Source organism: Parasteatoda tepidariorum, chromosome 8 (genome assembly GCF_043381705.1).
Source record: "Parasteatoda tepidariorum isolate YZ-2023 chromosome 8, CAS_Ptep_4.0, whole genome shotgun sequence".
NCBI classification, from domain to species: Eukaryota; Metazoa; Arthropoda; class Arachnida; order Araneae; family Theridiidae; genus Parasteatoda; species Parasteatoda tepidariorum.
The window spans coordinates 39,855,322-39,878,142 of NC_092211.1; the positions used below are offsets into that span (position 1 = coordinate 39,855,322).

Consider the following 22,821-nt stretch of genomic DNA (forward strand, 5'->3'; position numbering starts at 1 on the left):
ATTATCTGTTGCTAAAATTGTTTTAAATGTTTGTTATTTTTAATATTTTTTTAATTTATTAGATATTAAAATATGTAAGTCATATTATATCTAAAACTTTAACATGATAAGGCATAGAAATCATACGCGTTATCGTATTACTGTTTTAAATTTTGCTCCATGAATCTTGTTCAAAGTGTTAAAAGAACTACATTTCCTTTTTCTTCCTTTCTTTTCTCCGAAATGTTTCGAAAAATGCATTCAAAGCAAAATTTATTCTATTTAAGATTTCCTTCAGAAGTTTAAGCCCTTTTATTTCAAACAATTAAAAATAAAGTAAAACTACCATTTATTNATATATATGAATAGCTTTTTATAGGCAATAACATTACTGATTTTTCAACTCATAACAAAATTTTTTGCACAATTTCTTTATTAATTGTAAGGAAAAATATCTCTTACTATGCTATCGTACAAATCTAGCTCATAATTATAAAATATTCAAAAATTACAGATTGTCACTTAAGAGATAAGTTTACTTAAAAATTAAAATAAATTTTTTGATTTGTTAAGTTAATTACAGCACGTTTTTCTTACATTTGAGTCTTTTTAAGCATAATATTGCTGCAATGTATGTTCAATAAACAATTTTATTGAAAATATATTTTTTTTACCAAAATTTTGCTAAAAATATGTTTCTGCTAAATGTTATTGATGTTAAAAATAACTAAAATATTCTGTTTGAAATCTCAGTAATGTATTGTGTTTTTTTAAGTCTGATTCAAGACAACTACTTATATTTTTAAATAAAAAAAAAAAATTGGGCTCCAGGTATCTCAAGGACATAACGATATCGATGATACCAAAGGGTTGTCAACTATTCTGTAGAGGATATTCATGTCACATACTCCACTGCATCAAGTAATCTCATTAACTGTCTTCTACAAGGAAAGAATCGTCTTTCAGTTTTCAAAATCCATCTTATTTACATGCATTTAACTTTAAGTTATAAGCAGATCATTCATGATAAATCTGCATATTAATAAGCCATTAACAATGATTAAAAATTGCAGTTTAATATTAATTTTAAATGCAATAATATACCTCTTATTACTTAAAACATAAATGGATATATTTAAGGAATTTTATTTTTGAAAAATGCGGGCTCTGTAATCTACGTTCTCTATTAAAGCATCGTTTTATTTTTCAGTTAAAAAAAATAATCGAGTAATATCTTTTATTGAAACAAAACATTTAATGAATAAAATTCTGTTTTCTTGCGGATTCCGTATTCTTGACTTTCTACATGATATTAATTCTTATTGAAATGTATTATTATTTATAAAGCTAAAAAAACTGAAATTAAATCTCTTAATACATTATTTGTAACAAAAGCAATTAAGTAACTAAATATTTCTACTACACTATAATTGATGATACTGTTTTAATTAGTTGGAGATTTGATTAATTTAAATTAAAAATATCAACTTTTAGTTGCCTTGTGGTTTATCTACATGGAGAAAGAAGATTCTGGCGAAATTACCGTATTTATATGTTAAAAGAAACCATAATTCTGGTAACGAAACTAAAATATACTATATTTAAATATTACAAATGATAACAAATGATAATTCTGTTTATCAAAATAATAGTTCTTATTAAGCATATATTTAGTAAGAAATATAAAACTGAAAGGTTAATTTGATCGAAGATATGGTAAATTCGGAATAAACCAATTTAATATCAAACCGAAAAAAATATTAAATTATTGCACATTTAACAAATTTTACCACACTTTATAAAAACATATTTTATTGTTAATTTTACTGAAATTATTACCGATGTGAATCGGTAAAATTTTTCCAGCATTTCAGTGTTCCCTTAGAGCCAGAAACACGGTAAATTTTAGCATATGCTGGTAGTTTTGATTATTTTTTTTTCTTCAGTGCAGTGTGTCTTGAATCGATAATGATAGTAGTCTCATTTTTAGGACATTTTAGTAATATTCTGGAACAAAATGTTTTCCATAGGAAAATGTGAATTCTTTTTTAGCATAAATTGTAGAATTCTGGCAAATATTTCCATTATTCCTCTTAAAAGTTTTGCATCATACTGTTTAGGTTTCTAATATTTCAATAAGTATTATTTGTTTTAATACATTGGATTTAAACTAAGATTTCTATCAATATTTTAAAATTTTAAATACTGGAATTGATGCTATATGTTTAAGTTATATTTCAAGTATTGCAATATTACCTTTTATAGGCAATAAAAATGCTTTTGTTAACTGATAATTTTTTTTTACAATTTCTTTGCTTTATTCTAGGGAAAAAAATTAATATATGATATATTTCAAATATGGAACATTAATATGACATATTCAGAAGTGTTAAATTGCCACGTAAAACACCACAAAATTCGAAAATAATTTTAAGTTTCATTATTTGGTCAATTAAGTGCATTTTATTTATATTTGGGTTTTTTAGGTGTAGTATTATAACAATGTACGTATAATAAGCAATTTTAATTAAAACGGATTTTCTTACATTTATTTTACGAAAACATGTAATTTTGATTATAATAAGATATACTATTTGAATATAATAACATGCAACAACATTTTGTAAGCATTCTTAATTTCAAATAAATAAATAAATAAAATGCAACACCCGATATGAAGGCAGAGTAATGCAAAGTTTTTTTAAATTCGATTTAAGACAACATTTTATCTCTTTAAAGAAAATTGCTCTTAAACTCTAGGTATTTCAACGACATAAGATAATGATATCGATGATACCAAAAGGTTGTTAACTATTCTGAAGAGGATTATTAACTATTTTCCAGACTTTGATGGGTAATACAGAACACAAGTCACATACTCTACTGCATCAAGTAATCTCATTAAACCCTCTTCTACAAAGAAGGAACGGTCTTTCTGTTTCCAAGAGCTATCTTATTTATAGGCTTTTTAATTTAAGTTGTAAATAACTGATTAATGATAAAATTGTATATATTAATAAAGCAATAATAATGATTAAAAATATAGTTTAATATTAATTTTAAATGCAACATACTTCTTACTATTTACTACATGAATGGATATAATCAAAGAATGTTTACAGACTGAGGGCTCCATCATCTACGTCCTCCATTAAAGCATCTTTATATTTTTCTGTTAAAAAAATGATGGATAATATCTTTTATTAAAACAAAACATTTTAGGAATAAAATTGTTTATTCTTGCTGATTCCTTATTCTTGTTTAATTATTCATGACTCTTTACAAGATAATAATTTTTATTTCCAAGGCTTTCCATCATCATAATATGGACGGAAAGGAAATTCTGCTTTATTGAAAATCTAAAATTTTTCCTTTTAGGGATATTTAAAAAAATCCCTATCTTTGAACCAAAATAGCAGGAAGAAAATGTATTAAAAACCAAACCTGTAATATTTATTGGTTCTATACATCCTGAACTGGAGACCTAGTTCATATGCATATAAGCTGTGATTAAAGCGAGTAATTATGAGAGTGTCAATCTTATCTTTATATATGTAATTTTTATATATCACAATATATGTTCATATGCATATAAGCTGTGATTAAAACGAGTAATTATGAGAGTGTCGATGTTATCTTTATATAGGTTATCTTTACATATCACAATACATGTTCACTTTTCGCATATTTTTATTTTATAACCGTCGTTGTACAGTCGACCCAATTTTTAGGTTTACGACTACTAATGTTCAACTACGTAGCCTTGTAATTTTGAACGCAATCCAGAGAACAAGGGAACTCTTGAATCAAGTATTGGGAGAAATTCGCCCTCGTGGAGGACTTTTTGATGGAACTAACCCGCATTTGAGTTACATGGAGAGGAAGACCACTGGAACCTTCCACGGTTAGCATGACGACATGGGTACTAACCCATGATCCGCTTACCACTGAGGATATTTCTCGTCAGCACTGTGGTTGGGGCAAGAAGGATGAAAATTCGTATCGACCAGCTATAACTGGGATTCGAACCTGGTTCATCTCATTGGAAGGCAAACGCTCTGTCCTCGAGGCTCTTCCATGTATTGTGACCATCTTAAAAGATTTTCAGAAATACCTTTAAATTCCAGTTTTTTGGTATATCAGCTAATTTTCTAAAAACGTAGCATGATTCAGGCAGGTTCACGTGTTATTTTTATTTTTATTTCGTTATATTTTAATAAAATTATTAACTGATTTTGTTATTATCTGTTGCTAAAATTGTTTTAAATGTTTGTTATTTTTAATATTTTTTTAATTTATTAGATATTAAAATATGTAAGTCATATTATATCTAAAACTTTAACATGATAAGGCATAGAAATCATACGCGTTATCGTATTACTGTTTTAAATTTTGCTCCATGAATCTTGTTCAAAGTGTTAAAAGAACTACATTTCCTTTTTCTTCCTTTCTTTTCTCCGAAATGTTTCGAAAAATGCATTCAAAGCAAAATTTATTCTATTTAAGATTTCCTTCAGAAGTTTAAGCCCTTTTATTTCAAACAATTAAAAATAAAGTAAAACTACCATTTATTTATTAATTATATAAAAAAATTTGGTTGCAACTATAAATTTTTCTTTTTTTTTTAAAATTCTGTTTATTATGTATTTGTCTAAATTCATTTAAATAATGTATTGAAATTCGTCTTTTATTGAATATAAATACCTGCAAAATCTTTTCAAGGATATTGTAAAGAAATGAAAGAGATTTTATTTCCCAAATGAACAGAGTAGTAACGTAACCAATCTTTAATCTATTCATAAAACAATGTATATATTTGTTTACATTTGCAGACATTTAATACATCTTTCAGGTTCTATTTTACTTTGCAACCAAAATTATATTTACTTACTTTGTATATTTTAACACAACAGGCTAGAAAGAAAACTGTTTCAAAATATAAATCCTATTCATTTGACACTAAATTAAGAATTATTTATTATTTTATAAATGCATATTTCTTCAGATTAATATTACTTTTAATTAAAACTTTTCTATTTCAATATTTTCAATAAAAGAACTTTTTTTATATCTGTTTTAGCCAACCTTATTAAAAAATGGTTAATTATCAACAAGTGTAACTATTCGAGAGTTATCTTTTAACCGTCTCCTTTAGGGAAAAGCATGAAAAGCAAATATCCCTTCCTGAAAACTTGTTGAATCTGCAATACTTCTCATTTTAAGTGTCTTTTTCCATTTTGAAGTATCCCTTAAGTCTCTTAATTTCTCAAGTTCAACAAAGGAGATAGCTTTCTAAAACAGTAAATCAGCTTCTTTTTCTGTATTTCTTAGAGTTTATATGAAAATGTTGAATGTCAAATCAGAAGCGTTTTAACCAGTAGGAAGAGGGAAGAGTGGGTAATATGCGCATGCGCGGATAATCCGTTGAGGGAATTTCATCTTAGTCTTTCAGGTTATTCGGCATTCTGTTCGTTAAACTTCGGAAAGTGCGACAGTATATTGCGATCCGTAAGTTTCGGCTTTTATTAAGTATTTTTAAGGATTTCGGTTTTTTTTATAAAGGACAATATTGAAGGGTTTAGTATAAGATAAATAGTATAAGATAAATTTGTTTTGTTATATCACCTACATAAATATATATNTAAATATATATATATATATTTTAATTTTTGCATACCATTTCTTAATTAATTTCCATATTTCTTTAATTTTTCGTTTCGTTTCTTTTAAATTATTATTATTTTCTTTTCTTCGTTTATCTAAAAAAATTATAATACACAAATACGTTTAAATGTTAAGCAAAATGTAGAAAAAGTTTTGTTTGCAATAAATTCTATATTTAACTACAACAACAAAATGGAATGGCAGCTATAATTTATTTATTAAATGTATTGGAGCATTAAAAAAATTAAATTTTCAAATTATTTAAAATTGGTGGTAGTTAAAATATGTCCATTTAAAATATTTCCTAAATAAAAAAGTTTACCCTTGCTATTCTTAAAAGAGATTTTTTTTTTCAATTTAAATTTTTCATTTCAATATTAATGAATTATAAAGAATTTAAATTAAAAAGTTTCTATGTTGCACATTCCATTTAATGTTTAATTATTGCAGTAACAGATTAGATTACTTCATGTCATAACTCAAGAATTTTGTATCATAAAGCAATGGTAAAGAACTTATTTATACTTTTATTTATTTTAAAGCAATATTTATGAAGCAACATGACTTACAAAAATGTATGAGTAAAATTTTATTTTGAGAACTAAATCAAAAGAATTTGTAATTAGATGAACTTAATGTTCTGATATCAAAGTTTTATTCTGAATTATAATTACATTACTACAATGACGTTTTAACATATATGAGCTTAAAATATTCGGTAATTGTGAATTATAGAAAGTTTTTTTTAAAAATTATATGATTAAAGCAGAGTAAGAGGACCTAGAAATGGAACTTTTTTGCAAAATTTAAAAAAAAATTGAGATGAAAGCTTTGCTATTGATTGTAGGGAAGTAAGGACTTCTATATAACTTTCAATCCTTTGTTGAAAAAAACTTTTGAAAATGGATTATCAACAGAACATTTCGAACTATAGTGGTGAAGACATAGGACGGGCAGCTGAAGCTCTAGGACCAGAAGTTCAAATATTTCTGATCACATTATACTCATTTACTGCATTGTTCGCGCTTGGCGGTAATGCAACAGTTATTGCTGTCTTATTACTGGGCAAAAGATCTTCACGGGAACTGAGAATTTTTCTTGTCAATTTGGCGGTGTCTGATATCTGCATGGCACTTTTTTCGATTCCATTTACATATACAGATTTCATGTTGGGACGATGGATTTTTCATCCGATTTTCTGCCCATTCGTTCAGTTCATGCAGCATGTGTCAGTTATAGCAAGCGTGTACACCCTTACTGCTATTGGATTAGACAGGTAAGTTCTTTTTTCTCAAATAATATATTTCTCTTCTTACTAGTTTTATAAACGACGAAGCTTCTTGTCTGTTGGTAAATTCGCAAGGATATAATTCGTATTGAATAACACTGGGAGAAAAGACTTTTAAGCAAATAACGATAGGTATCGCGAACTATACATTCGTATATTCAATTGAAACTAAAATAAGCAAATTTATTAATTTACATATTTAAGTATGCTCAATTATTTTATCATCGTATTTTGAAACCCAATAAAAACTATAATTGCTGCACGAAGAAAAAGGATGGTTAAAACTAAGAGAATATGGGAACACCAAAAAGCGGGATTACTTTTTACCGAAGAGCTTTGACAAATATTTTTGCGAAATTAACAATTAAATATGGTTTTATAATATTTTTAAAAAATTGGTCGATGTAAAATTTGGTAATTTTATTACGATACCTTAGAGCATGGCATAAAAATCATTTTTCCTGTTAAACTTACTTTTTAGTTTTATATTTTTTACTTAATAAGTGGTGATCTGAGATATAATCTTGCAAACTAGTATTTTCGGTAAATAGTTACTATATGATCCGAAAAATGACAACCATGAACCGAGCCATATGAACCGAAGACTGATTTTAAAACCGTATATTTTGGATTTTATTACCATAAATATGCATTTTTTTTATCACAACTGTTATGACTATACAGTGCGGTAATTTTAGTAGAAGTTTTTTCGCCATGCGGGACACTATGGAACAGATTAATGCTAAAGCGTACAATATCGGATTTATTGAATTGAGTTAGTATTCCTAACTTGAATACAATTTTTAAATATGCACGCAATAAAAAATGTTTTTAAGTAACTTTAGAATGCATTTTTGAATGATTTTTTTACTTTGATTCATTAAATAAACTAAAATATAAAAAGTTATTTGTAGATACCACACATAGAATGATTATTTTCATGAATTCCAACAATCATTGTGTAAAATATATATGTTACACTATTAAAAAAAAATGTTGTCTTAAGATCAAAAGTACGATACAGTACGATAAGTGTCGGGGACGTTGTTTTTAAGAAACAATATGAAGTAAGAATAATTAATTTAGGATGTATCTGTACTCTTATTCTTTACATAAAATAGTTTTATATAATTAGTTATAATTATATAAAATTTGTTTGTAAAAGAAACATACGCGTATCACAGAGGCGAATTTGAACTTGGCTTCTCAGAACTGAAGCTCATAGAAATTATATTATTAATTAAAACAATTTACAGAGAGCTAAAAACTAAAATACATATATCCTTATAACATAACTAAAAACATGCATACATAATATAGCAGCGAACTTTTGTTTCAGTAAATGCATAGCAGCAGCCACAAAGCTCGCCAAAATTTTTGCTTTGCGGAAGAAAAAAATAACTAATGCATCATGTGAATGCGCAATAACTGCTGTAAACTATTCCCATTACTGGAGTTTTAGATTTATTTACACTCTTTAAATTGTATATAAAAACTCAATTTGATCTCTTTTTGAAGAAAAAAAAGTGTTCCAATCCAAAAATTTTTGGCGTGAAACTAAAACTAAAAGTGTTCTTTTACGCAAAATGTTCAGGAAAGCTCAAATTGGTCTTAGCTTGAAAAAATAAATGCTTTATCGTGAAATTTGGAGAGATAAAACACCACATTTTTAAAGAGCCTTTTTTAAAGCTATTCCAAATAATAAAAAGAAAGAATGAATCTGCTTGACAAAAAAATATATGCAAGTATCACTATTTTTTTAATAAAATTTTAATTAAAAAAAAGTTATATAGCTTGTGTCATTATTTTTATAGTAGTATAAATATAACTTGCTTTAATATTTATAAATCACTGCTAAAAAGTTACAGAATCTAGTGATGCGAAAACAAAAAAATAAATAAATCTATGGAAATTGATTTATATAAGTAAGATGTTTGGAAAAGAGGGAAATTTAAGCATCAAGTTTAAGCATAAAGAGATCCAAACATATAACATTTCGTATTAAATATACTCAAATTTTATAATTTACCAACCACCTGTGACGACCAGCTGGTACACCTTTTTGCAGAATTTCAAATAGTTCATGATAAATCATGCAGTCAAAAACCAAGACAAAATGTAACTAGAATAATTTCATGTTGATCAAATAAGAGTATATTTAAATTTTGTCTAAATTTCTAACATGTATATGTTCGTATGGCATTGTGGTGAATTTTAAATGCTTAGTACTATATATGTACAAATATTTAAAACAAAAATATGCTGCCTATCTTTATGGTGGCTTTGACGGATAATAAAATTAAATTTGCAACTTTGTTGAAATCAAACAGTGCACTTCTTTGCATTTAATTATGCGTGCCAATACATTTAATTTGTAATAGAATTTTTGCCAAAATGAAACGAACTTAAACTGTTATAAATATCTCTCTCTTAATGGAATGCATAGATCTAAAACGGTTAACAACGCATTTTAAGTAAAAAATAAACTTTAAAAAAAGTAATTTAGCTTTATGATAGTGTTTATCAACTAAAAGACTACCTCACCAAGTAAAAGAGTATTTGCGTTTAAAAGTTAAAATCAGCTTTTACATTAATTTGACATGTTTTATTATTAATTAAAAGGAAATTTAAGCTACTAATTTTTTAATTTTTTTAAAAATTTTGTGATCCTGGAGTTGAGACTAAACTCATCTATGTCTCAACTGCGTGTTTTCAAATAGATAATTTATGTATGTTTGGGAGGTTTACCCACTGTTGGCACACAACTTTTCCTCTTCTCTTACTATCATCAACCTCTTATAATTGTTATGAGGATCATGTGTTGGCGATTCCTTTTTCGTGTTTCCACCATCAAAAACATTAACACCTGTGACTAATGAGTACAAATTTGCGATGCATTTTAAAAATATGTATCACAATATTTTCCCGATTAATCTAATGTCCACTGCCCACATTGGTGTCAATAAGTTTGTTACCTTCACAAAATTAAGCAACATTCACATTAATATCGTATTCAATAACTATCGCGTTGTATAATATTTACGATATTGTCATGTTCGATACACCTATGGAAATAATAATAAATAGGTGGTGCTCAGCGTAAATTAAAACCTGGCCTTGTTCTATTTGTTGGTGAATTTGGCTTTATGGAAATAATAACAGATAAGTACTGATTTTTTTATAAGATTTATAAAATTTTCCGTAAAAGAATGAATATAAAGTTTAAGAACTTAAATTCCATAAGTAAAATATCTGTGAAAAATTAACTATAATTATTAATAGTTGGATTTTAAATGTTTCATTATTAGAATTTAGTAAATTTTAAAAAAAATTAAATTGAATAAGAATAAACATATTTATGTTTTAGATATTCAAACAAGATAGATAGATAGATAGATAGAATATTTTCATTTACCTTGAAACATTTGATACGTAAATATAAAAGTTTTAAATATTTCTATATCATTTCGCCAAAATAAACTTTTAAAGCAAACTACTTTAACTCCATTAATTTTCTTTTTTCTTACTAGAAGTAATCAATATTTATTAAATAGTGAGAGCAATGGAAAATATTTCCTGAAAGAATTTCAATTTACATATTTATTTTGGAAATACTAAAAAATGTGCGTTATTTTGCGTTTTATTGAATAAAAAAGAAAGAACGAAAGTGAACGAAATATTTTTTTTTTCAAAACCTCGTGTAAATTTTAAATTAATCACTTTAATCCTACGTTGGAGTTAAATTCTAAAAGTAGACTTATTTGTTCATGAAATAATTTGATACCAAAATTAAATATGAAACTAACAATTTTTTAATATATTTTTTATTTTATGCATAAAAATAGACAGGTTAAAATTCAAATAAAAAACAATTCAATTTTGGAATTATTTCTCCATGAAGTCAACAAAAAAACTCGAAAGAGCTTTATATAAAATTATTTTTTGAGGAAGAAGGTAGTTTTAAAAGCAAAAGTTTCAAGAATCTGCATATTTTAATTTCATCTACTTTAATTTACTTTTTCAATTTCTTTAACAAGGAAAAGTGGAAGCAAAGATTTTTTTTTATGAATTGAAAAGTGACATTTTAATTACTTTATTTAACTCAGATATGTCATTTACTTCTACCTATTTTAATTTGCAATAGTTAATTAAAGGAAAATTAGCTGAAAACTATCAAGAGATTAATACAAGTAAAGCAAAACAATATAATTCTATCAGCAATTTTAAATTCTTAATGGCAATTTTTCAGTTATACAAATCTGTAATTTACTTAAATTCGATTATTTATTGTAAAGCATTTTAAAATAGAACTTAATATTTATCGGTCGTATATGTCTATTGTAATTAATTCACTAATAAACTTAAGTTTCATATTTAATCTTTTTGCCTTTTTCTAGTTTTTTTCTGCGTTATCGTAAATTTCAACATTTTAATAATTCTTGATTTTCGTTGTTGTTTTGTATAATTTCACTATTATGCAATTTATTATTAAGTAAATTTGTGGTAAGTATTTCTAAAAGATACTTTATTTTATGTACCGAACTGTGTATTAATTATAAGAAATACGATTCAGTTTTAAAAATATTTCATTTATAAATTCTCCTATACATATAATGTAATGTATACAAAAATAATGCATAAATGGTATTGAAATTTTCATCTAAAGGTTCACTAAGAGATAGACATTTTTTACATCTATATCAATAGCCCAATACCTAAATTTTCAAAATTTAATAAAAATATTTCCAATATTTTTCTGAGGAAAAAAGTACTGCCAAAACTACAAGTATATTGTAAAATGTACCGTTTTTCTGACTCTATATGAACACCAAAAAGCTCGAAAATTTTTAAGGAAGCGCTTGGGTTGTGATTCTGGTAAAAACAACTACAAATTATGGTTTTATAATATCTGATAAACATCTGGTAAATGTGGTAAGCTTTGGTAATTATATCAGGATATCTAAGAGCATGGTATTCAGTTTAGCGTTTGTTACTAAACATGTGGTGATAAGAAATCCAATTTAGAAAACTACGATTACCGATAAACCGGTACCCTTTGAACGACGAAATTATCATATGAATGGTTTAAATACGATATGTTGTGGTTTTATAAACCAGAATGCAATAACCGTACAGGTACGGCAAATTAATAGAATTTCTTCTCCGTGCTATAGTAATTGTGAATCTGATTATAAGTGTATATATTTTTATTTAAATTATACAATGCAGAAAATAATTCGAAAATTGTATGTTGGGTTGAGTTTTTTAGTTCTAGATAGTTTCTTCCAAGTTTTCGTTAATTTTCTGATAGAGTTTAAAAATTACTCAAACTGAACGAGCTAAACAAAATTTTAATCAATGCAAATTGTCATGTACATTGCAAAAATTTCCGGTTCAATTTACCATAAAATGCATCATAGGGTGCATGATACGTTAAAACCATTTTTACCGTAAAATATTATATTTAAATTTTTATAGAAATATTGATCTAATTGCAGCGATTCAGCGATTTTACAGTAATTATTGCTGTAAAATTTACAGCACATCAAATTAACTGCTATATATTACACCAGATTTACTTAAGTATGTATGAAAATAAATTTACAGNATAGATATAGCGATTCTAGATAGTTTCATCTCTAATAATGGCCGTTAATTACTTTTTGGCCCTAATTTTTGCAAAACTTACTTTTTAGCAATATATTGAACCATCTGCACATATTTGTTCAAAGAACTTTTTACAGTACATCGATTTCTATTTTTCAGTTAAAAATGTAGTAGCTTTTTTAAATTTTTTTTTAATATTTTCTTCTGAATTTGAATTTTTAATTTATAAGAAAATTGAAAGTCGCATATATTCGAAATTTAGAAAAAAAATCTCGCACACACCTATCAAGTTTATTCATAAAAAAATAACAACATTGTTCATAAGTTTAGAAAAAGAAAAAAAATCTCTTGCATAGCGAAAATAAGATAACAAAGATACATAGCGATTCCATGATGGAATATGGAAAGCAAAAGTAGAAAAGCTATATAGAAGCAAAAATATCAAATAATGAAAAGGGGATCGAACATTTTGAATTTATATAAAAATATCGAAATTCTGGAAAAAGAAAAAAAGAGTAAATAAGAAGAATTTTACACAAAAAAAAGTTTTAAAAAGTTAGGTACAGCACACGAACTTTTTCAAAAGTAAATAAAAACATATATTTGTGTAGATTTTTACGAAAATGGATGGAGGAAATGAGACACTGATCACGAACAAGGAACGTGGTTAAACTTAGAAAAGAAATTCATAATAGAAATAGCAACTACTGAATTTAGAATGAAAAGTATTCTTGCGTAATTTTACCTTCTCATATATTTCTCATTTTTTTCTAAGTTAAAAGTTATTCGAGGTGATTAAAGTTCGCATAGGCAGTATGAATTTAACAGCTACAAGGAGACAATACTTCAATGGCCTTTCCTTGCTCAAACTTTGAATAGTTTATTGAAGCCTGGAATTTTATCACTGTAATTAATAAAAATAAAAATAAATTGATTAATAAATAAATAAAAACATTAAAACTTAGTATCAAAACCTATTTCTTGCTTTCAGATGTTAAGAATGTAATAGGAGTAAGAAAATAAAACGTTTAGAGTCTATTCTGGATTGTATTCGGCAAGTGTCGATCTTGTTACAGCTTGAATTTTATTAATATCATGGATAATAAGTAAAATTTGTCAATGGCTTCAAATTTTGTATAGTTTATTGGTGCTCAGACTTTCCTCACTGTAATGAATATAAATAGAAATAAATTGAGTAATAATTAAATAAAACATTAAAGCTTGACATCGAAACAGGTTTCTTGCTTACAGATATAAAGAATTTAATAGGAACAAAAATATAAAATGTTCATTGTTTGTTCTGGATTGTATTTCGCAAAAGTCGATCTTGTTGCAGCTTCAAATTTTAATAATATGGTAGATATTAAATAGAATTTGTCTGAAGAGAACAGAAAATTAAAACCTGACATTTTGAAATTATTTCTGGCTTACAAATGACGGTGTGAAATTAATAGCAACAACTTGGCAGGCTGATGATAGTTTGTTCTAGCTAATATTTCATATAATTTCGTAATTTTATTGCTAAAATTCCATTATAAGTTCAGACATGTTTTATTGCTGCTTGTGATTTTATTTATATGATAGATTTTAAGAATAGCTGAAATAGCAGGAGAACGAACTGAAATGCAACAAAACTTGACACTCTAAAACGATTTCTTGGTTACACACGACCCCATATTGACAACAGAATGACCAAAGGTCCATAGTGTTTGGTCTGGCAAGAATTTTGCATGGTTCGCTTAGCGGTGTTATGTTGCTGCTTGAAATTGTTTAATTTCATGAATTCACAAAATAACTTCGTTTGAGGAGAAGAAGAAATCTTTAAAACATGGCATCCTAATACGAATTATTGCTTACAGACGAATGATCTTGATGTCAACGGAATGATAAGTTGCCCTTAGTTTGATTTGGCTGGAAAATTGCTTGGAAAAAATCTTATTGGAAGTTTTGTTGGAAGGCTGACCGGCCTGTGTGGCGGTCAGGGAATCGGCCTTGCATCAGAAAGTTTCTTGGTTCGGATCCCTGTCAAGGCATGGATGTTTCTACATTCTCTGTACTATCTGTCCTTAGTGTGGGAGCAACGTTGGCCAACCTAATATGGTGCCCCTGGGAAAGTAGCCAAAAATTTTGCCCTTCAGATGCCTGTATGATGTAGGACACTCCCTAGGCGGGCATTGGAAAAAAAATTTGTTGGAAGTCCAGGTGAAATTTTATTACTGAGATGGATAATAAATAGGATTCATTAGTGGAAAACAGAGGAACAACAGAATGCGGTTTCTTAAAACAATTTATTACGTACAGAGATTATAAATTTATTTTTAACAACAGAGCAATCTACCCAGGTTGTGCTTTGTTTTTGTATATCTTGTTTCAGTATGTTGCTGCTTGAAGTTTTATTATTCCGGTGAATATCTTTGAGAAATTAGAACAGTAAAAAAAGAACATTAAAAATTTATATTGTAATAAATAATTATTGATTATAGACTTCTTAAAATTGGCATCAATAACATGGCAGCATGACCGTTATTTGCTATTATTCAATTTATAAATAGAATTACAGTGAAATATATAAAATAAGAAAACACTGCAATAATAATTCTCAAATCAAAGTGTCTCACTTACCTTTTTTCCCGGCATCCACTTTGATAAATCAATTTATTCTCATATATAAATTTCAAAAATAATGATTTTCAAAGATTTAATTTTATTGTGAAATATTCTAATATGCATTTTTCACATGGTATCAATGATTCTTTAATTTCTTTACAATTGAATTTCCGAACTGTATAAAAATGTAATTTTCTTCTATGTAAAAGATTATGAAGCTTAAGAAAGAAATTCGTTTTCAAACTGTTTTTGAAAATGCATTTTGCTGCGAGCAATTCTCTAAAGTTCTATTGTTTGAAAAAAGTCACTCGAAAGTGTTATGTCTTTATCTTAATTACTTTGTTTAAATTCGTCCTTGTGGTGACTTCAGTTTTGTTTTTTTTTCTTTATTTTTCTTTTGTTAAGTTACTAAATATAAAATAATACCTTCGTTTCTTTTTAAATTTAGTTTTTCGCTTTCAACATATTTTGTTTTCTTGAAAACGCCTAAGTACAGGTGCTTTTAAAATGATTTTTAAAGATGAAAACTACATAATTTGAATCAGTAAGACAGAAGTTTTTTTTTTTCAGAAAAAAATAACTTTTTTTTTCTCACAAAAACTTGCATTGTTCGAAACATTTAAAATGAAATCACTCATTTGCTCAATTAAATTAACTAAACGGTATTTTAATGAATCATTGACAAGCTATAAAAAAACAATTTCTTACACTTCATGACAAAAATAAATATACTCGTAAAAGCATGCATTACTGATATTTATTTTAATTTACTATGAGGATTAAATTTTTCTTTTTAACTACCTAAACGGATTAAATCGTGTTTGTCACTACTTTAGAACATGTTATAAAAAGTAGCTTTAAGCAAGTTCGAAAACTACAAATTATCATAGTTAATGTGTAGTTGAGATTCCTGGAAAAACATTGTTACTGACATGTTAAATGCTGTTTAAACACAGTAAATCGCTTTTACTCTGAAAAAAAAAGTACGGTCAAAATTAACTGGAACTGGAAGTGGTAAAATTCATGCAAAAAAATACGATAATTTTAAATTCGTCTTTTGTGTTGTCTTCATTTTTATTTTTTTTATAGTTTTTTTTCTTTATTTTTCTTTTGTTAATTTTCTAAATCTAAATTAATATCTTTGTTTCTTCTTAAATTGTTTAGTTTCTCCCTTTCAGTATATTTTCTTAATTTTAAAAATGAATTAGCACAGGTGCTTTTAAAACGATTTTCAAAGATGAAAATTAGATATATTTGAAACAGTAAGTTAAGCATTTCATATTCGTAAAAACTATCTTATAGACATTTATCCTGATTTATAATGAAAAATAAATAATTCTTTTTGACTATCTAAGCAGAGTAAATCATGTTTGCCACTTGCTTCTGTACATTTTGTAAAAGAAGCCTTAAACTATTTTTAAATTCCTGCAATTACTCCCTATTTTTGAAAAAATATTAATTGCTATATTAAGACTATAAATAATTTTCACGTTAGGAGAAAAACGTGTAGCCAAAACTAACAGAATATGGTAAAATTTGCTGTGTTTCTGGCTCAATGGGAACACCAGAATGCATGGTAATTTTTATCAAATTGCTTTGGTAGAGACCTATGGTGAAATTAACAAAAAATATGGTTTTACTAACAAAGCTGTTTCGAAGTAAATATGGTAAAATGTTTATTTTATCATAACCTTAGAGTATGGCAGGAAAACCATTAATCTATTTGCTTTCCAGTGATTTTCATTTCGGAACTTTTCATTTGCTATTTACTTGAATATGGGGTGATAAGAACTATAATTTTGGCAGATAGAACAAGATTTTTGGCAGACCGATACAATACGAACGAAACAAGTTACGAAATAAATGGTTGAAATCCCGTATATTTTGGTTTTATTAGCCAGAATTATGGTTTTATTTTTTGTTAGAAATGGCATTACCATATAGTACTGTAATTTCAAAAGAACAATCAGAACAAAACCAAACGTTATTAATTTTAACAACCAAAATATGACAACAAAAAATATTGAAGTTAATGTGATATATTGAAACCAACTTGATCATACCATGTAATTTTACGACCCATAAAATTGCACCGACAACAATGAAAAACTGCGTTAAACCATTAAGTTTTTCTTACATTAAGAGACGCAGGCAAAAATTAATTATTCATTTTTGTTACATAATAGTTTTATATTTTTTCTGCTTTTAAGACAATTTTGTTATATTGCTGATAATCAACTAGTATTTTTATTCTTTTGTGCTACTAATGTGCTTGATTTGCAAACTAATTTTGATTTGAACATTAGTGTATGATGAACTAATGATTTTTATATTGTATCGTAAAAATACATTTACTGACTCTCTTATATGTTTCTTATTTTACTAAAATTATAAATTTTAGTGACACTGTATGCAAAAAATGATGGTGGCCATTTTACACTAAGTAGTGTGCTAGAACATTCTTGGTGTAGTGAAACATCACTTGTGTGAAGTAATTGCCACCATTTTCGATGTTATGATAAGCGAAAAAATTTTAGGGTAGAAATTTTTTTTTATTTTCATACCATTGTTTGTGCATTTTCATTTTTTTCAGGACACGACGTTTCATCCACAATACTATTCAAAATTTTTCATTGCACTATGTTTCTGTTTCGCATCTTACAGAAATAGTTAACTGAAAATGTATCACAATGATTAGTTATAAGTATCTCCTCTTAAAATTTTCTTTTTCGAAACACAATGATTTTAGTATACTCTAGAGATTATTAAAATTTCTCGAGCAGTTGCACAATTACAAAAGAAAAATAACCTTGCATGAATAGTTTAAATCTGTTCTAAGTTTCACTAGTTTACATACTAACGATTTGTAATAAATACTCAGTTCTTCAAGTTACCGTTTTAAATTTTAAATAACCCAAAGACATCATAATAACATAAACTTTCAACTAGTACTTGATTAAATTCAAACGACATGTTTCTAAGAATATTCTCTACAACACTAGAGTTTTCCAACTAATTTAAAATAGTTTCAAAAGTTATATAATGTGACCGAAAGTTCTATCATGCCTTACAAAGTTTAATAAATTTTAAAAATAGAATGATAACTAGCAATGATAAGAGGAATTGCATACAAATATATTATGATTAGGTTTTTCTTCGTATCATTTCAATAGAATATTCTTAAGATTTATATGTGGACAGGTATATTAACTATTGCTCAAAATCCGCTTATATTTATAAAAATATCCAAGTCACATTTTCATTGGTTTATTAATTATATATATATTTTTATAAAAATAAAGATAAACTGAAAATAATAATGATAACTTAAAAAATAATGATAACTTAAAAAATAATAATGATAACTTAAAAAAATAATAATAATCATAATCATAATTATAATCATAGTAATTATAATCATGAAAAAGAATAAAAACAATAATGATAATAACTATATTAAATAATAATGATAACTTAAAATAGCACACAGTGGTAATATCACCTATTGTATATGATCACACTCTCAGAAATAAAGCTCTCACTTTTGACTATTCAGCAATCCTTGAGTTGTATTTTCGTTATCTTAAGAACCATTTCGTCACAAAATCACGTGATTTGTCACAAACGCGAACCTTCAAATGTATGACGAAACTGTTTCCTCAACTTGAAATTTCATCGTAGTAGCATTGTAGGTAATTGTTAACTAGAATGAAGACTAGATGATCTAAAATAAAGTAACGAAATAAGCTAACCAGCTCGTATGGTGATTAAAACCTTAGACCAGAAAGATCCCGAGTTTGAAGCCCTTCGGGCATGGGTGTAATTTATCTCTTTCTTATATCTACTCTTGTGTTGTTTGGGTGACACTGATCCACCTACGTGTTGCCCACTATAGAGTAATAGTTAAATAGTCTATAGAGTGACTAAATAGGCACTCTATAGACTAAAGAGTGACTAGCTCTAATAAGACTATAGAAGGAAAAGTTAGTACTTTAGGCGCTATGAGACTGTTTCTCTTTTCGAAAAAAAAATCGTATAACGTAATATTTTTTTGAATTTTGACAAAATTCGTTGCCTTAAAAAAGGGACGATACTGGTCGAAGTTTCATGATATTTGAGTATAATTTTTAATACGTATGTCTTGTAAACTGTATTAATTTATCTTTTAACAACATAATATCGATATATGAAATCTGTTTGACAATGTTTGTTTGAGCAATCTAATTTGATTGACTTAAATACACTTACAATACCATTTTAAAATAAATATTAACAATTGAAGAGTTTAGTGTAAGAAGGTTCTAAGCAAAAATTTTGAAGAAAAATAAGATTTCTGGGAAATGATGTTGTCTTTTTAAGTATACAAGCTTTCTTTATTTTTCTCATTAGATTTTGCTTCTTTCAAATGCAGATGGGGGAGGTCGTCGGGCAACCGAAGCGGGGGTGCCATCCCCTCTGCAGAGGATCAAAATTGTGATGGCATGTCTTCGGATCAGCCTGAGGGATGTTTCCCAGACCGTCGCCAATAGCCCATTGTGCAGCTCTAGTGCGACGTAAATGAACAACAACAACAACAACAATCAAAGTGACAATCATCAACAAGTGACAGTTTTCAATATTAAAGAAAATTTCGATGTAATATACAATAGGAAATAAATTGCGCAACATTTGTGAAGAAAAGAATGCAAACCATTTGAGTCATTGCCCTGCACTGGACTCGGTACACTTCATTGTTAAAATTTCTATTGTAAAGTAATGGTAAAATAACTGACAGCTGTCTGTCCATCCGATTAACCGTAAAAATTACAGTAAAGACCATTTTTTTTCCTTTATGGTTTTGAAAACATTTACAAAAAAGTACAGTTATGAAACCATGAATACAAAACTATGCAGTTTTTTAACCATTTACAACTTGCAATTTTCATAAAAGTAAAAAAAATAAATAATTATTTAACTAGACGTAGGAGTTCGGCACTCCGTGGGGTAACAGGCATTGGAGAGTGAAGAATACTGAAAATTCTTTATGTGTTGAAGGGAATGGAAGAAACATTGTGGGGTCAACCCTAGGTTTCGAACTCCTGTTCTGCGGGTCATGAGGTTGACAGTTAAGCCCGCTCGGCTATGATATGTACTCGGTTGAAAAAAACTAAGTAGCTTCATTAGGTGGTTCTAGTTGGTGAGATAAGATTCTGGTTGTTCAACCGTATTAGGTGAAAGCAGTTAATAAACAGTTTTTCTCAAGCTTAACAGTTTGATTACCATTTTATTTATGTTTATTTGACTGTTTTGATTAAATATGGTAAAATAACCATTCACTAAATTGTCATTTAACCATTTTTTCCGAGAAATTTCTAACAGTGTTGTGGTAAAAATACTGGGGAGTTCGGCACAGGATGAACGATTTATAGACTTACTGTAGTTTCAGTTTTGTTACTGTTATTTCTGTTTCTTGTTCTAATTTTATTGTTTGTTTTTATGTCTGCGGTTGTCTTTTAATCTGTAATTGGAAATTAAAAACAAAACAATGGAAAATAAACTTGGAAAACCTCCGTTTCTTGATTAAAATAAAACACCAAAAACCATGAGGCAAGTGCTTTAAGTTAGAGTTGATATTTTATTAATTTTACAGATCCAAATGTGATTGGTTATCACCAGTTAAATATTATTAAGTAATTGATTGTAATTTCCTATTTCCTTTTTATTATTGTTCAAAATTAAATGTTTAAAAAAAGTATATTTTATTGAAACTGCGTTAAGCGCAAAATATGACCTTAATATTCAACATTTTATTAATTTTTAGTTGCCATTTTGTAATTCATGAACGTTAGAAAAATTTTGTTTATATTTTAATGGTAATCGTATGTAATGGATAAAAAATAGCCAATTCAAATAGCCAATTCAAATTCTATATCAAAGATAGGAACTAACTTTTTTGCGTCATTTCAAAATACACTTTATTCTGAGGAGGTTTCTTAAGAAATGAGTTCCTTAATAAAAAATAGATGGTAATTGAAAACTGCTATTAGATTTAAATTTAATTTTAATGGAATTGGCAACTAAAACTGTGGAACCAAATGTATATTCATACTGTGAAAAATTGTATTGTTTGATCAAATAATTTTAATTTTGACGAGATAGCAAGCAGAGCCCCCTAGCGAGTAGCGTAAGAGGTGCCTTCTACACGAAGAAAACAATTCTAGTAAAATTACCATACTTAATAGTAATGGCATTTCTGGCGAAAAAAAAGAAACATAATTCTGATTAATAATACTGAAATATACGGTATTTAAACTAATCAATTAATATTTTTTCTTTTCCTATGATTCTTATTACCTTTATTAAGTAAAAAGTACGAAACTGAAAAGTAAATGTAATCGAATAAATAGTTCCTCTGCCACGCTCTAAGGTATAATGATAAAATTACCAAGTTTGACCATATTTACCGAATTAAATCACATCTTATAAAATCACATTTTATTGTTAATTTTACCAAAAAAATTAACAAATCCCTTCGGTAAAAATACCGAACTTTTTGGTTATCCCATAAAACCGTAAGCACGATAAATTAAACCATATTCAACCATGTTTTTTTTCTTCTCAGTGTTGTATAAACATAAGCACACCGGACAGAAAATTAGTCATCCTTAGAGAAATCATGAAAAAAGATAATTTAATAACGTGTAACACCGCGTCTGGATTTGATGACCGCCTGAATTTGGCCAGGAAGTGAGCTCACTAGGTTTTGCAAGTACGTCGAATCCAGTTTAAGCCCCTCGTTGAGGATTTGATGGCGCAAATTCACCCAAATTGTGAGAATGCTGATTTTGGCGTTTTACACGTTGTTCATGTCCCACAAATTTTCAATGGGTTTCAAGTCAGGTGATTTTGCAGGCCAGACGAGATGTAATTGAGTGTCTGAGTGTTCATAAAACCAGTCACATATACTTCCAGGCGCATGAACATTGTTGTTGTCATCTTGAAAATTAATGGCTTCGACAACACACTCCGCATGAATAGGGAGACTGAAAGGCAACTCCTAATTGTCCAGAACGTTCAAATAAACATGTTGGATCATGTTAGGGCCACTTCAGTGAAGGAGCCCATTCCATAATAAGAAAAACTCATCCAAGAAATGACAGACCAAACTCCAGCTTGAACATGAGCTTACACACAGTCTGGATGAAATGCTTCATCTGGTCTGCGTTCCACTCGCAGACGTGCGTCTTTTGAATAAATGCAAAAACGTGATTCGTCAGACCATATTGCATTCCGCCAGTCAGCAACTGTCCACGTTCGGTAACTTCTAGCCCACTGAAGTCACGTAGCTTTATGTGCCCGTGTGAGCAATGACCTCTTACGAGATGTTCGACTCCATATGTTCATTGCATGCAGCTCCCTTCGCAATTTTTTCTCACTAACAGGCTGGGATGGATCTTCATTTAGTAACTGAAGCAATTCCTGCCCAATTTGGAAGCGATTTTCATTGAAAAGTCGTGAAACGCGTCTCCGGTAACTTTCATGCATGATCTTTCTCCGATCACAATTCTGACGGCGTCTTTCGTGACCACGTATATTACATCACTGCTTGTAGACACGTTGAACAGTCAGCTTTGAAACGCCAACAGATCCAGCAACTTTATTCACCATATGACCATTGGCACGGCCAAACACAATTG

At 27.8% G+C, this 22,821-nt stretch overlaps 1 protein-coding gene across 1 annotated transcript in view; it reads left to right on the top strand.

The window, feature by feature from the left end:
• The first annotated feature begins 5,439 nt into the window (after positions 1-5,439).
• Positions 5,440-22,821, top strand: part of LOC107442746 (RYamide receptor-like) — a 111,033-nt gene continuing 93,651 nt past the window's right edge. Inside the window, exon 1 of the mRNA XM_021146868.3 lies at positions 5,440-6,919. Within this exon, the coding sequence (XP_021002527.1) occupies positions 6,546-6,919 (374 nt within the window). The 5' untranslated portion in view covers positions 5,440-6,545. The remainder of the gene's footprint in view (positions 6,920-22,821) is intronic.